This window comes from Engystomops pustulosus, chromosome 2, assembly GCF_040894005.1.
Source record: "Engystomops pustulosus chromosome 2, aEngPut4.maternal, whole genome shotgun sequence".
NCBI classification, from domain to species: Eukaryota; Metazoa; Chordata; class Amphibia; order Anura; family Leptodactylidae; genus Engystomops; species Engystomops pustulosus.
Window position 1 is genome coordinate 67,783,733 of NC_092412.1, and position 17,253 is coordinate 67,800,985.

The following is a 17,253-nucleotide window of genomic DNA, read 5'->3' on the forward strand; positions in this document are numbered from 1 at the left end:
ATCTGGATTTTTATTAATGAAGCAAAAGAGGCCTCGGGAGGCACCAGAGTTAATAAAGGAAACATTTCCTGGCCTGTGCACACATTATACCAGATAGATATGTTGCTGTGTGAGCTTATATTGTGGAAAGAAGGGAGCCCACCCTAACAATGTATTGTACTGACTAATTCAGCAGAGCAGGGTGACAGAGAATAATAGGCTTACTGTCACAATACGCGGCAAATGTGTGGCACATTGTCAAAATGTTCCCAGAGACAAAAGCTAATGAAATATCTCACCCTAGAGATAATACACAGAATTCCTACGCAAACAAAAAAGGAAGGCGGCACTAAATGCACATTTCTGAAGAAAAGTGTAACACTTGGCATTATGCAAGTCTATTCCACGCTGTATGAGCCAACAGTAGTATCTAGTGCCAGGGCCAGGGTCATGGGGGTGGAGCCTCTCAGTAGGGGTACTTCTGGGCTAAGAGGACTTGTCACCAGATTTCACCCCACTACTAGTCCCGTCAGGTTGGGTGTGAATTGTCCTTTCCAAAATTTCCTTCTTATATGTGGAATCCCACCTGTTTACCTGTAGAAAATCTCCCCCAAAAATAGGCAAATATGACTCTTCCTATCCCATTTTCACATGACAAGTCAAGTTTAGTGGATGCAGGTGAAATGTGACTTCAGATCTTTGGTTCTATAGCATTTGGAAACCTGTTTAGGTCATATTAAAGATAAGAATTTCATCTTTCAGATCCCATCAAGATCTCTGAGCTACAGAACTGAACATACAGACAGTTAAAAAATAAAGGGGTACTTGATCTTTAACAGCAATTTGCATTTCCCACTACGTATTTATCTGCCTGTATCTCCAGTTCTGTACTTTACAAAGACATAATGCTGATGTCTGAAAGATGAGATTCTTGTCTCTAATTTGACATGAATTGCTGGTTTCTAGGTACTATAGAACCGACCCCTACAATCGCTAAATTTAGCTAGTCTCTTTTTTTTTTTTTTGATCAAATCTTTTTTATTGGTTTTTTAAAACATTTTATACAGAACCACAAATTCCCACTTCCCCCTCCCACCCTCTGACACAGATACCCTCCCCCCGACCCGTAGCCTTCCGATTGTATAGTAATAATGGCATTACAGGAACTCAATACAATATGTATACATAGCTAATACATACATAGCATTTAGCAACTACAAAGTATCATAACCTTTACAGTACAAACACTCTAAATAAATGCTGATAGGGGATGGCGCCTCAAGTGTATCAGGGGAGTCCCGGCGAGTCCAGCCAAGGGCCCCAAATTCGTTCAAATTTTGTATTTGCTTTACGTTTACAATAAACATTCTTTTCCAGCCTTATAATGTTGTTGAGTTTTTTAACATATGCCTCCAGCCTTGGTGAACAAGGGCGAAGCCAGTACATGGCAATAAGCTTCCTGAAATGATAAAGCATTCTACTAATACCCACAGTTATTCCATCTTCCAAATTTTCCTGACCTAACAGACAAACTACCGGAGATGCTGTCAATGTCACTCCATACACTTTGGTAATCAGCCTTAATACTTTAGCTAGTCTCTTTAAAACGTGTGAGGGGAGAAGAGTCTATATTTGCTTGACTTTGGGGGTGATTTTTTTATATGAAAATGGGTGAGATTTCACACATCCCCTACCTAAGGGGACTAGTAGTTTAGTGGTGTTAAACCTGGTGACAGGTTCCTTAAGTCTTGGTCCTTTCAGGTTTTGAGTTGCGGCAGCGGATCCCACTAAAACTAGGTCTTCATAAAAATGTTAGTGAAATAATGCAATTTGATCGAAATGTAACTAAGAACCTTGAGTTCATATGTGTTAATGTAGCCTTGGGGCAAGAGATCATTGTATAAAGTATGGTTCTGTGGTCCTGTAATTTTTTTCTTTTTACGTTGGAATCCAAGTATAAGACAACTACTGTACATTGTACCTTATGTTCCTTAGTCTAGGGTTTAAGGGTCATTTTCATTCTGTAAGATGTCAGCCATATGTCTAAGTGTGAACAATGCCATGTGACCCAGACTCAGTACAAAATGGTAAATATGGTATGGTATGAGGAGGTAAAGTACCACAGCATCATTTTTGGCTACAATGCTAAGAGTCTGGTCCTGGGGCAGCATTTAGACTGTGGAATACAGCAAACATATAGGATATGTCATAAGTGATCGACAGATGTATATCCCACTTCTCTATAAAAAGTGCCTGTCGATATACAATGTAATGTATTTTTTATACTGTGTGAGTTCAGAGACTAGCAATGCAGGATATACACTACAAACATCCCTCAAACTTTGTTTAGGAAATATGGCCACTGCATAGGTGAGAGTCATGTTTTATGCTAGTCCTTACCTATTGATGGGGGAGGTGAACGCCGATTTATTGAGACCATGTCTCCCAAACCAGAGTTACCACCAGATCGTCTGTATACAAGAGAAAAACATTACTTTTGCATTTAACCACTTCATATTAAGATTTATAAAAAATATCATGACTCCTTACCTGGCTTTCTGCTCCTGTTTTAGTCGAATGGCCTCTAGCCTCTGAGGACTTGGAATGAAGGTGATGTCACTCCCCTCTTTGACTAGCCTCCCGATCCACCAGTCATTGTTGTATTTCTGGGCAATTGGTAAAACAGGAATAATAAGCTGGGAAAGGGCTGACAATGTTTTTTACTTTGTTCTAAAATGCCCAGAAAAAGCCAACTTTGAGATACATAAAGTCCTTATGGACTTGTGGATTAGTGTCCCAAATTGCCCTTTAGTTTTTTCCTCTGTAACCCCAAAAAATGTATATACTTACCTTGTTCCGGAGCAGTCACACAATGAACCCTCGAACTACACACAGGTTTCACTGCTCAGGCTTCATTCACTTACTGCACAGGCACAGGGAGCATTAGAGATGGGTCTGATGCACCTCATTGGGCATTTTTGTTAGGTAAGTATAAAGGTTTTTTTTTTGCACCCACAGAGAGACCTCAAACAGGGCAAACTGAACCACCAATCCATAAGGAACTGTGAGTGCCTTGGAGTCCCAAGTCTCCCTGAATGGGTCTTCTTTAATGTCATTCCGACCGCCCACTGACAAAAGATATCTTTTGGTGGGAGGCTTAAGTCTACAGTGACATCTTTCAACATTGCTGTAGTTTCTCTTGCTGCCGGACACGCAGCGGACATGCCCATCTGATTGACCTCTTATTTTTTGTCTTTTTGCCATTTAACTGTATTATATGCTTAAAATATTATAATATATAAATTATAACTATATTTAATTATATAATATATATTTTTAATTATATAATAATTATATATACCGTATATATATATATATATATATATATATATATATATATATACATACATACATACACACACAATATATATATATATATATATATAAATATAAATTATAGTTAAAATATTATAGTTAAAATATTATAATTTTAATATTATAATATAATAATTAATACTCATCATCAATATTATTATTATTATCTCCTTAATAATAATATCATCTCAATAATTATAATTTCAAATAATAATAATAATAATCATCTCAATAAAAATTATAATAATAGTGTCAATAATAATAATCTTTGAGAAGATCCCTCTCCATATACCAGTATGTTCAGTCTGTGCCACAATGAAACAGTGAAGCTCATAAAATCCTCCCATTGACAGTCACTAAGTCCATAGTCTAGTGCAGTGGTGGCGAACCTATGGCACTGGTGCCAGAGGTGGCACTCGGAGCCCTTTCTGTGGGCACCCAGGCCATCACCAGAGATGACTCCAGGTATCTTCCTGCAGTCCCAGACAGCCCAGGACTTGCTGTGTACAGAGCTATGTTAAAGTGACAGGACTACCTGAGACTACTAGAGGAGTGGGAAGGTGTGGACAGATCTGGATTATCATTGTAGCTCCTGCTCCGGCCCTGACAATTCTTCCTGTTTATGGGACCCTGGAGGGAAGCTACAATGATCCTTCACATTTCTTCTAGCTTCTGTTTAATTGGTGTCCTCAGGAGCTGGTATCAATGAAAGCTGTGACAGAGAAGGGAGTATAAATCACAAATTAAATTTCTGTGTTGGCACTTTGCGATAAATAATTGGGTCTTGATTGTAGTTTGGGCACTCAGTCTCTAAAAGGTTCGCCATCACTGGTCTAGTGGATAGAGGCTCTGTCACTCTATGGCAAGTGGAGTGTGGAGCTTGTGGGTTTAAGTCCCAGGCTGGGCAAAAAAATTATTTAATTGAATTAAATAGAGACCTTGTGTCTGGGGAAGCCCTGGGAGATGTGGAGACACCATATATGGACAGTTGATGATATCTCCCTGATGACATGGTCCCTGCTCTGCTGCTCTCCCGACACATCCCTCAAAAGGATTCCCTGCCCGATGTCTGTAGAGTCTGTGGAAGTCATTCAGTACCACAGGTAAGAGAAACCTGGCATTGAACCGATGCATTGTGCAACCCTAACTGACTACCTATCACAATGGTAGATGATTTGTACAGGCTATATCATACTATATGGATTACAGAAACTTATTTCTGTATTCACCTCTTTGATATGAAGAAAATCTTTGGCTTCAAAGTTGATAGCAGATCCCTGAACTGGGCATTCTTCATCCAACGCTCCGCAGTAACTGACATTGGTCCGAACAGCAAATGCAACCGGCTTGAGCTATAGAAAGAAATTGCAACGTATCTTATAGATAATTTGATAAGGTACTGTTGTCTGGTTTCATCACAGACTGGAAGCAAAAAAAGCTAAAAAGCAATATCTAGATTTCGGCTGTAAAAATGTAAATAGAAGTTTATCCTGTTAATAAAACAGACCCTATTCACTTTTCCTACTAACCATCCGGTTTGCGATGTACTAGATGGGTTGTCATATAACTGTGGATACATATGCATTTGCACATTGATTGCCATGTAAAATTTGATATTTTGGCAAGACCTACACAGTGACATTTCACATAAACACATGAAGATCAATATTTTGTACTGTATTGTATCTAATGAATTTCTATAGGGACGTGTTGCAGTTTTACAGAGTCTGTCAGGTTTTTGGTAAACTTGACATCATATGTTACATATGACATAAAGGGTTGTTGGGCCTCTTATGCATTTTTATACTGTTGAACTATTCTCAGGATTGGTCATCAATAGGATTGGACACCAGAAAAACAGTTTTCTAGAATGTTGCAGCATAGTAACTTCATGTAGTGTTATAATAATAGAGGAGACAGAAAGCGTATAGTTAACTACAATTGACATTATACAATGTAGAAATGCATTTGTGCATCCACTTGTAATACGTGACATAGTTTCCAGCAGTGATGCTTAGCTGGAGAAGAGCAGAAGCAGCAAAATGTCACCTCTGGTTGTCTACATGTATCATCTTTCTGCTTCTTTATGAAGGGGAGCAATCCAGGTCAACAAATATCATACTTTGTACTTATGGAGGAGTTTAGTTATATAAAGCGGCAGCCCATGTCCTCTACAAGGTATTTTCTTAAAAAGCAGTTTCATGGCACTCTGCGTCCAAGGTCCACTGCACAGATAGGGACCCAAAAGAATTTGCACTCTGATCATTTAGATGCAATTGGGTAGTATGTATAAAGTGTCTGCGCCAGTATTGTGTCACCTCTACACTCTGTCTACCGTGCCACAAAATTCTACACCTAAAGGGAGTTCTAATGCCTATTCGGACTGTGCACCACATTTATTACTGCAACTTGACAGAATTGTTTTGCAGAAATCTTTATCATGGGGATAAAGCGGCATAGTGAAACACGTGTCGGTGTAGACGGTGTGTGATCCCTTCCTTGGTATGGTATTTTAGTCTCCTTTTCGTTATGACCATACAGTTCTCTACTGAATGTTTAGGATATGATTTTTCTATTACCCTCTGTATGTTTGCTATCTATAATTGAATATCGGAATACTGTATATATACCGTATTTTTCGGACTATAAGACGCTTCTTACTATAGGACGCACCCCAGATTTAGGCTTCCAAAAAAAGGAAAAATATATTTTACACCAATTAAAATATCCCTGTTGGTCGCACTAAAGCACAGCACACACAGACATACGTTTACACACTCAACTCTGCATCATCCATCCACATACACACTCAACTCTGCATCATCCATACCTATACACACTCAACTCTGCATCATCCATACCTATACACACTCAACTCTGCATCATCCATACCTATACACACTCAGCTCACCTATACACACTCAGCTCACCTATACACACTCAGCTCACCTATACACACTCAGCTCACCTATACACACTCAACTTTGCATCACCTATACACACTCAACCCTGCATCACCTATACACACTCAATTCACCTACACACGCTCACACAGAACCACACACACACATATACATACACACACATACTTCCCCCATTTCCCTTCTTCTTACTCTGTCCCAGTGCAGCATGGCAGTATGAGACCTGTGGTGATGTAAGAAGCATGTGATCAGTCACATGATTCTGACATCACCGCAGGTCCTGGACTTGTAGGACATCGGGGAGAGGTGAGAGTAGTATGGAGCCTCTCCTCTCTGGGAGATCGGGTGCAGCTCTACATCAGGGCATCACCCGATCTCCATTACAGGGTCAGGAGGGTCTGGCAGTGCTGGATCCTCCTGACCTCCAGACTATAAGACGCAGCCACTTTTTAGCAAGACTTTTTCTTGCTAAAAAGTGCGTCTTATAGTCCAATAAATACGGTATATGAAAATTGAAGAAAACGAGCAGCACTCTGTTTGTAGTGTAAACCAGATGTGGTCCTTTTATTCTATCACATATAACAATAGCGACGTTTCGGCCCTGAGAGAGCCTTTTTCAATCCATTTACATGTGCAATCAGCAGAAATTTATACAAACAAACATGGTCATGTGACCTCCAATGATACGCCTACCATATTTACATATTGGTGTTATAATATATAAAAAATACATAGAAATGCATAAAAACATCAGTGGATCCCTATAAACATATCAAGTTGTATACAAGTGTACTTATTGGCTTAAAATAATGTGCCAGCGTGCTCATTATGAACTAACTTTCTATCTATAAAGTGCTACAGTGCTAGTGCCGAAGGAAAAAGTTCCCTGTTTCTTCCTGGATGTGTCCCCGTGTTCACGATAGCCTCCGATCTTCTCAAAAACAAATATAGCGTGCAAGCAACAATGTAATCGCTTTGGAACACATAGATGGAACGCACGCCGGGTGCAACACAATGCGCATGCGCCGGAAAAAGCCGGCTTGTGTATTGGACGTCATGGCAACCAGATGCTAGTGTCCGCTATGCAGGACATACGGAGAACTCACAGAAATGCTATAAAAAGAGGTCTAATGAGTAATGTAAAATAATCTCCGTACTGGAGACAATTAAGGGCACAATTAATAGAGGGTAGGTGAATGTCTGACAGTGCCACAGCCATATATGAGGGACTATATCAATATGTGACGAGGAATGAAGGGTCTGATTAACCCCTCCCGGGGAAATCAGTCCAATCCAGGGGTAGAGGAACAACACATGCTTATGACAATATAAACCCCCTCCTTATTGGTATGATAATGCATATTAAGTCCCAGGCTAGGGGCGCCAACACTTCCCATATTAAATGACTATATTTCAATTGTTTCTCACTGGATCACTTGTAACAGGACCTCAACCAGCACAACTCATTGTATACGCAGTTAAAGTCTGACGCCTGATGACGAATACACAAAATGAAAAAATGAGTGAAAAAATAAACAATGAAAAAAATAATGAATACAAATATTTTTCCTTCTCTTTTCAGACCATATGAAGCCGATCCTGGATGTTTCCCTGCGCAACATCTTCTCCTGTATTCGTTATTTTTTTCACTCATTTTTTAATTTTGTGTATTCGTCATCAGGAGTCAGACTTTAACTGCATATTTTAAAAATCATACAGTGTGCATTCCTGGATTCTGTCTCTAACAGCTGCAGGGTACCTACAATAACATTTACAGACCTCTCTATTATTTGTAGGTGGGAAAATCTTAAGTGTATCAAATACCGTATATACTCGAGTACAAGCAGACCCGAGTCTAAGCCGAGGTACCTCATTTTAACACAAACTGGGAAAACCTATTGACTGGAGTATAAGCCTAGGGTGGGAAATGCATGGCCTCTAGCCAGTATAAAGCCGACCAGCCCATATCCCCCAGTATATAGCCTGCCACCCCCTGCCCCCCAGTATGTAGCCTTCCAGTCCCTGTATTATAAAGCCTGCCAGCCCCTGCAGTCTATAGCCAGCCCCTGCCCCCCCTGTAGTATATAGTCTGCCAGCTCGTGTCCTCCCATTATATAGTGTTCCAGCCTCTGTAATATATAGCCTGCCCATCCCCCCAGTATGTATCCAGCCCGTAATTTAAAAAAATTAACACTTTACACACCTTTCTGAACCCCCCGCAGGTCTTCTTCTTGCTTACGATGCTTCGACGCCTCTTCGGGTCCTCTTCATGTTGTTCGGCTCTTCTTTGGGTCCCAGGCGTACGACCGGCACACAGAATGACGTCAGCCCCTTGCCGCCGTCATAGATTGTGCAACATGAAGAGGAGCCAAAGAGGAGCAGAAGGACCTGAAGAGTGCTAGGTTTTTTCAGCACAATTTTTGTGCTGAAAAACTCATCTTATATTCGAGTATATACGGTAGTTATTTTCCCCACTGTATGTAGTGATACAAGTATCCAAGTAAGTTTGTTGGTGCTAGATAAACAGTGCAAACAAAAGCCTCCTTTTTTGTTGTAACGTTAAAATTCAATGAATAGGTTGAACCAAAAATTAGGCAAATGTTTTATGTTATCTACCATACATACTCGCGTATAAGCTGACCAGAGTAAAAGCCAAGGCACCTAACACAAAAAACTGGGAAAATCTATTGACTTGAGTATAAGCCTAGGGTGGGAAATGCGTTGGTCACAGCCTACACCCAGTATATATACAGCCAGCACATGCCTCCAATATATAGCCAGCAGCCCCCTGCCCCCAAGTATATAGCCAGCAGCCCTCTAGTATATAGTCAGCAGCCCCCTGCCCCCTAGCATATAGCCAGCATCCCCATTCCTGCCTGCCCCCTAGTATATAGCCAGCAGCCCCATTCCTGCCTGCCCCCTTAGTATGACCAGTGTCTGCCCCCTTAGTATATAGCAAGTGCCTGCCTTAATATATAGCCAGTGCCTGCCTTAATATATAGCCAGTGCTTGCCTTAATATATAGCCAGTGCTTGCCTTAATATATAGCCAGTGCCTGCCTTAATATATAGCCAGTGCCTGCCTTAATATATAGCCAGTGCCTGCCTTAATATATAGCCAGTTCCTGCACCCTTAATATATCGCCAGTGCCTGCCCCCTTAGTATATAGCCAGTGCCCGCCCCCCTTGTTATATAGCCAGTGCCCGTCCCCCTTGTTATATAGCCAGTGCCCGTCCCCCTTGTTATATAGCCAGTGCCCGTCCCCCTTGTTATATAGCCAGTGCCTGTCCCCCTAGTTATATAGCCAGTGCCTGTCTCCCTTGTTATATAGCCAGTGTCTGCCCCCCTTGTTATATAGCCAGTGCCTGTCCCCCTATGTATATAGCGAGTGCCTGTCCCCCTTGTTATATAGCCAGTGGCTGTCCCCCTTTGTATATAGCCAGTGCCTGCCCCCTTAGTATGTAGCTAGTGCCTGCCCCCTTAGTATATAGCCAGTGCCTGTCCCCCTTTGTATATAGCTAGTGCCTGCCCCCTTAGTGTATAGCTAGTGCCTGTCCCCCTTTGTATATAGCCAGCAGCCCCCTACGCCCAGCCTATAAAAAAAAAACAACAACTCTGTACTCACCTTTCCGACGCCCCCTGCAGGTCCTCTTCTGTCTTCTGAAGGTCCGGGTCCCAGTGTGCTGCCGTTGCATATACCATGACCTCAGCCACTTGCTGATATCATAGTGTGTGCCGACGGCAGCGTACACACTATGATGCCGGCAAGTGGCTAGCGTCATGGTGTGTGTGTCGCAGCAGGGACCCGAAGACGGAGCCGGAGCTTCAGAAGAAGACCTGCGGGGGGTGTTGGAAAGGTGAGTAGGGTTTTTTTCATAGACTGAAGTATAAGCTGAGTAAGGGTTTTTTAGCACATTTGTGCTGAAAAACTCAGCATATACTCAAGTGTATACAGTATTTAAATGATGTAAATCTTTACCAAAACTAAAATGGAAACATATATTTTTTGTTTTCCTTTCTGCTGTAAATTCTTCCTCACATGAATGTGTGATGTGAACTAAAGCTTCCAAAATAAAAACATTCCCTGTAACTTGTGGCAGACCTTCTGGAAGATGAAAGTCTTGAAAATGGCATCATTGGAAGAGACAACAAATAATTACATCTATGCAATGTGTAATGTAGAAAACAGAATCATTTCAAAATGCTGCAAAAGCATAACAAAATGTTTTAGAAGTTTCCTCAAAGCATAACTAAACCTTTTATTTTAGAAATGAAGAGAGCAGGTGGTAATAATGACGTATATTACAAAGTCTACTACTTGAAAGTAAAGCAGTTTCTTTATGCCTTGCTTCTGCTTCATTCTCCTGTAGTGAGCAGTGTAATCTGAAACCCTTTTGAGGTCCAACCACTTCAGATTAGGCTCTTTCAATTCCTAAAAAATAATTCCCTTGATGATTCAGCTCTCTGAGGAAATAAGACTATCCAGGGACTTTTGTAAAGAAACACTTTATTAGGCTCCTTTATCTCTGAGATGTAAGTGGGACAGGGGGGCTGATTTACACACACTGCTTAAATAAGGAAGAAGGGTAGGGCAAATTTGAAAGTTTAGTTACACCTTATGCAAATGTGTGAAATAATTATCTCTTCAGAGGATAACTGACCAATAGGTACATACCCTGGCTCTCTCGAGCTGTTGCTGAGCCTGCCTCTCCACCTCGCGGCGGGCAGCCTCCCGATCCTCCTCCAGTGACACGTCGGAGTCTAACGATGGACGACTTGTGTAGGAATCAGCTGAACCCTGTAATAAAGAATAATGGTGATAAATAGGTTTTTAGGTTGCTACTATGTAATTTAGCATTTTAATCAATGCACAAGCTTAAAAGGAGTATCTTAACAAGCTGGTTGGTTAGTGTCTGACAAGTGGGTGCTCCAATGATCATGAGAAAGGAATCCTAAAAACATCCATATCATTACAGTAACTGTAAGGCATGCAAATGTATAGGGCGGCCATATGCTAGTCGGACGGCACACGCGTGTCACCGCAGTGTTGTCAGAAAATAAAATAGAGCGCGCTCTATCTTTCACTGTACATACGGCCCACTTGCATGGCTTTCCATTAAGAAGGGACAAGTGAGGAGTGTTTATCTCTCCACCTACCAATATGCTACACCTGAGCATAGCATACGTTCATTCGTAAGGGGCCTAAAGGTTTCGCTTAAAGGGAACCTGTCACCACATTTGCACATATACAGCCACTGACATGTTCCTATAGAGTCTTCTTAACTGACACTCTTCTTTTAGCTAAAAATTGTTTTGCCTACATTTACATATATCACCTTTTATCTTATATTACCTGATATCAGAGGGGTGTGTGTCCTGCTCGGCCAGCCCCTTCCATCTAATCCTCCCCATGCCTTATGTCTCCTTACTGGTCACAGTTCAAGTCATGTGACATCATCTCAGGTTCTTTAGCCTCTTAACAATAGCAAACTGTACCCCATGCATGAAGTCACAGCACAACTCCATGGACTTCTACTCCTCTCCATCCTCCATGGAGGCTGCTGTGAATTCATGTAATCACATACATGGTGTACCGTTGGCTATTCTTAGAAGGGTGAGAGACCTGCAATGATGTCACTGGTCACATGTCATGAATGTAACACAATATTTCCTACATGTAAATAGAGCTTTTTATATTTGGAGTTGAATATTAGCAGACAGTCCCTAAGTACAAGGAGGCAGAGCAGTGATTTGAAGAGACACAGAGCTGTCAGACAATAATGGGGCATAGTTCACTGGCAGCCTGAGAATGGAGTAGAGTCACCAAGACCAGACACGAGTCACAAAAGCTAATTTGCATATAAGAAAAATGTCTGTAATTAAGGAACAGGGCTTCACTGGCCTCTTGGTGTATACTGATTATCCACTAGTGGACTAGATTTCCATTCTGATAGAATTGAAGTAATGGAGTAATACTGAAATGTAGCAGTTTTCTCTCTACCTGCTGGAAATTCCAGTATGAATGCCACTATAATATCTAGGACACCAGTTCTTGGTTGGATCTGTTCCCACAACGAACAAAAGAATCTTCATCTCTGCCATTGAATAAATGATTGTCTATTTTCTAGTACTTTGCAAAATTCAGCATCTTTATAAATAGATATGACTCTTCAAAACTGTATTTTTATCATCATTTAACGAAGACGAATAATTCAAAAATGTGCAACATAAGCAATGTTATTGTTCATATGATACAAGCAGTAATGATTCCTCACCATAACTGTACGTTGCGGGCACATAATGATTGAAAACAGTCGACCAGAATACAGTTATCCATTAGGAGTCATTATGGGATATCGGGTGATTTATAGTGATGAGTGATTCTTAATACATAACTATATTGGAGTCTTGTCAGATTGCCAATGAACATTAGTTCAAATGGACCATGGATGCTCAATTTGCTTGTATTGTTGTGGTTTTTAGTTTATTGCAGACTATTTTGAGAAGAGAGTTGGCTGTCCCCTTATGTTTTTATAGGATTTACCTTTTGGTCAGTGGCCAGGTATACATTACAAATAACACTTACATTAAAAGGGTTTTCCACTTTCAGCAGATTACAGCAATGAAAAGTTATAAAATTTTCTAATATACTTTCCGTATGAATTCTTCACAGTTTTCCAGATCTCTGCTCTCTGTTTTCTTGCTCTCATGCAACAGGAAGCTTTATTGTTTACTTCCTGTAGTAAAAACACTGATGGTGATGTCATGTCACACAGGTGCATGACTTGTTTACATTGCGCAGCTTTGTTGACACTGTGTATATAACGAGCCGTGCAACTGTGTGACATCACATGATCATGGACCGGTGTTTATCTACAGGAAGTAAACGATGAAGCTTCCGGTTGCAAAAAAGAAAGCAGACAACATGCAGAAATCTTAGAAACAGTGAAGAATTGATACGAATGTGAAAATCTCACGGAAGGTGACCGGCAAAGAGTCTCCCCACATGTGCAAGATCCGAAAAGAATCCTCTTAATGTGTAAGTATGTTAAAGGGTCTTCCCACGAAAGAAAATTCTCACATTTCAATCCCCTATTGAACACAATAAACATTATTTTAACGCCTTACTAGGCTGGTACAGGTACAGGGTGGCTGACAGACTTTTACACTGTTACACTGTGAGATCTGCTACATCTCACAGATATGTGCCTGCCTCCCCCTTCCCCCGTATAACTTATCTCCTTGTAGTTTGCAGCTTCTCTCCCTGCTCACAATCTCCTGGCAGGAGACCCTGTGAGTGTCTCTGAGCTTCATGCAGGGGGCAGAGCTACAGGCACACAGGAGAGAGACAGAAATCTCAGCTGCACGCTGTCACATACAAATCCAAGAGGGTGGGCACCCGACCCCAAGTCAGAAGTTATAGGGTTGTGTCTAGGGGCAACTGAAATTGGGTACACCAGGACTGATAGAGACAAGTTGGACTTTTATCTTTGAAATGCTGCACTTTTTGTTAATAACAGTGAATTACAGAATGTGTTATTTTGTTATCCTGAGTACATATAAGAAACTTGTCTTTGCGGGAATACCCCTTTAAAGGGGTCTACCATCAGTAATTCTGATCGTAGATTTCCTGTCTTAGTGCTGGTTGACAAAATGGCATACCGTTTCTCTTATATGTCTGCAAGGTGAACGCTGCTCTCATAGCATTTAAACTGATTTTCCTATAAACGCTACTATCCCCTGTCCATAGGTTATGGACTAAGAGCTCTCATACAATTAAGATAGATGCTGGTTTAATGTGTGTGGCTGATAGCTATTGTTCCTTACTTGCTGTCAAATGAGTCTGCCTCTCAATAACAAAAGGAGTGGGCAGCTGAATTCCAACTTGCCTGTCATCAGACGAGAGTCACGAGTCAAGTCAGGAGGTCCAAACATATAAGATAATCAGTAAATTATACCACCAAATGTCTAATGTGATTTGTCTCTGGTCGTCTAACCGATGTCACTGCCCATGATCAGTGAGAATGGATGTCCTCTGTGTGAAAGGATGAATCATCTTCCTGAGTAATCACTGCTTCATTTACTTGTATGGGATTGGATAGATACCCATACATGTTTCTCCACGATTCACGTAGAGTTAAAATAAGCCTTATACTCCAACTAATGCATCACTTTTAACCCTGAATTCCCTAAGAGGGAATACAGTAGAATACAAGTAACGCATTGGGTAATACAACAAACTGTTACAGAATCACAATGATGGACGTGAAACGTTGTATTGCCCTGTATGTTGCATATTGTAAAGGGGGTTACACGTACTAATTGGTAACGAGGGGCTAGAAATGTATCATTGCCATATGTTTATTTATTAAAATTAGATGCAAGAACATCGTAAAATTTTTAAGTGGACACAAAAAATGTTTTCTAAATGTATAAACATAGAGATCCTAACAAAGCTTCCCAACGTGAATTCCTACATTGCCGCGACTCTTTCCCATATCCAAGCATTCCAGATCCGAGCAGTCATCCATTGTGTGTAATAGCCGCCCCTCCTCCATCTCCTCCTGAGGTAATAGGCTCTCTAGAGGATTACAGGTCTGCCTCAGCAGTACAGTGCGGCTGCAAATAACAGGCAAACACTTTTGCAACCATTAACTTTGAGTGATAAATGAGATGATGTCAAAATATCCTCATGAAGCAGCATACAGCAGTATGAGCACGTCAGCTAGAGAGGGGATTACACCGTCTGACAAGACCTCGGCCTCTAAATTGTTAATGTGACCGTACAACGTCTGAGCAGCCCCAGCTATTATGTAATAAGCACCGAATGAAGTCTGAGTGGTCGTACAGGTAGATTGATTATATGTAGCTTACCTGTCACTCCTGGTCACTAGAATGCTGAGAGTCCACTATATACTCTATAGTGTGAACATCTACAATTTTCTATAGTCAATTACTACTGTCCTCTGTTTCTTCACTTCTGCTCAGAATGGATTTAGCATTTACATATCATATTCTAGTTTGCCAAGTATGACATAGTAATGATGCTTTTCATTATTAGTTTAGATGCCACATTGGTCTAATGCAGCTTTTTTACATGATATAATATCATGGCGAATGGTTATCGGCAGTGGTGTAACTTGAAGCTGATGGGTCCCAGTGCATAATCTGTGCCAGCCCCCCCCCCCCCCCGACTATAACCTATGGCAGTGGTGGCGAACCTATGGCATGGGTGCCAGAGGTGGCACTCAGAGCCCTCTCTCTCTGGGCACCCAGGCGATCACCAAGAGGACTCAAGTTATCTACTTGCACTCCCAGGCAACCTAGGACTGGTCATACTAAATGTTATAATAAAGAAAGAGCTCTGCCTGGGACTACAGGAGGGGTGGGAAGGTGTGGACAGATCAGAATTATCATTGTTGCTCCTTCTCCAGGCAAAACATTTCTTACTGTTCTGGGGAACATTCTATCTACTGTATTGGTGTCCTCAGAGCACTGATATGATTGAAAGTTACAACAGAGCGGGGAGCAATAAGTTAGGGAATAATTTGCCATGTTGGCACTTTGTAATAAACAGGTGGCTATGGGCTGTAGTTTGGTCACTTGGTCTCTAAAAGGTTTGCTATCACTGACCTATGGTTTATAGAAGTAGTCTTCTCATATGGGAAAGTGACACCTCATGGGCTCCCTAAGGCTCTTGGGCTCGGTTGCGACCACAGCCTCTGTACCCCCACAAGTTACGACCCTGGTTATCAACACAAAAACATGCTTTTAACACATTTTATCAACTGTTTTATACACTTTTTTTTGGGGGGGGGCATGCTGGAGGTGTTATGACCCAAGTTGTGACAATGTCTACCATCTTGAAAATGTGCAACAAGTTTCAGCGCAATTTATTGTTGCAAACTACTAACAGGGGTGTAAAGTAAGACTTGAAAGCCGTGAGTGTCAGATTTATCTTCCAGTATTAGACACTGTTATACTGTACATAACAACTCTGTAACACTTTCCATCCCCCTTTAATGGATACATTCATTCATCCATATGATTCATCAAAGAAAATGTAGAACATATCATTTTTTGGGGCAAGTTTCAACTTATATTGTATAGTGTATATGATAAGCAGACAGCACATGGAAGCTATCCAGCCACAAAGAACAGACATTGGTGACGCATTTACTATGCACTATCTGCAGTTTGCCTGTGTGTAGTGCAGGGTGTGCCAGATTCAGGATTTCTGGTGCCCCTTCTGCTTTAATCTGGCGCCCTCTGCACAGCTCTGATAGAGTGCACTATTTTTAACAAACATTTCTGTCGGACTTTGCATGTCCGCATATGGTCCGACTAAGCCCAGGAACACCCTTTTCGGTGCAGATATTTGTGTTGCATGAAGAATAGTGCAGCTGCGCCACGTGCGACACAAAAGAGTCTCAGACACTTCTTAAATAGCTGTGCAAGCAATTTGCACTAGAAAGAGCCTGCAAAGTCTGACAGAAACTGGCCCAAAGCCCTTAGTAAATGTGCCCCATTGTTTACAGCTGCAATACAGATTTTCTTTAAAACAGTTTTGGAATATATGCCCCATTGTGTCTGGAATGTTAAATAGCAACACTCAAAGCATTGGGTGTCATTGGGTACTGCAAATCTACATAAACTCGTCAATTTTGTTATGAACGCAGAATCTCCTTTCCACTGCTCTCTGTTTCTTGTAGATGTAAATCTACAGCCCAGTTATTTCTTCCCCTATATACACCATAGTGGAGTCCGAACTCTGTCTATGGTGTGTATTTTTCTGCATAGGCAGTGAGTATTTTCCCTGAATGATTGCCGATGTCCACATGGTGTGGAGGTGGCATAGTCGTTGGAATAATCACAATTTTTTGCATTGAGCAAGAAATTATGATTATATCAGTGCTTCTCCACCAAAAAACTGGCCCCTGGTAGAAAAGATTATTCAACTGAAAGCGGCCATTACTAC

The 17,253-nt window shown here is 41.2% G+C and overlaps 1 protein-coding gene across 4 annotated transcripts in view; it reads right to left on the bottom strand.

The window, feature by feature from the left end:
* Positions 1-17,253, bottom strand: part of CACNB3 (calcium voltage-gated channel auxiliary subunit beta 3) — a 119,293-nt gene that overhangs the window by 23,749 nt on the left and 78,291 nt on the right. For 3 of the 4 annotated variants that reach the window (XM_072135152.1, XM_072135151.1, XM_072135150.1), the window contains exons 2-5: positions 10,951-11,073; positions 4,584-4,706; positions 2,530-2,645; positions 2,380-2,450 (exon numbers count right to left, since the gene is read on the bottom strand). In XM_072135152.1, the coding sequence (XP_071991253.1) occupies positions 2,380-2,450; positions 2,530-2,645; positions 4,584-4,706; positions 10,951-11,073 (433 nt within the window). Of the gene's footprint in view, positions 1-2,379; positions 2,451-2,529; positions 2,646-4,583; positions 4,707-10,950; positions 11,074-17,253 lie in introns of those variants that run through there. The other variant, XM_072135153.1, reaches the window with a different exon arrangement.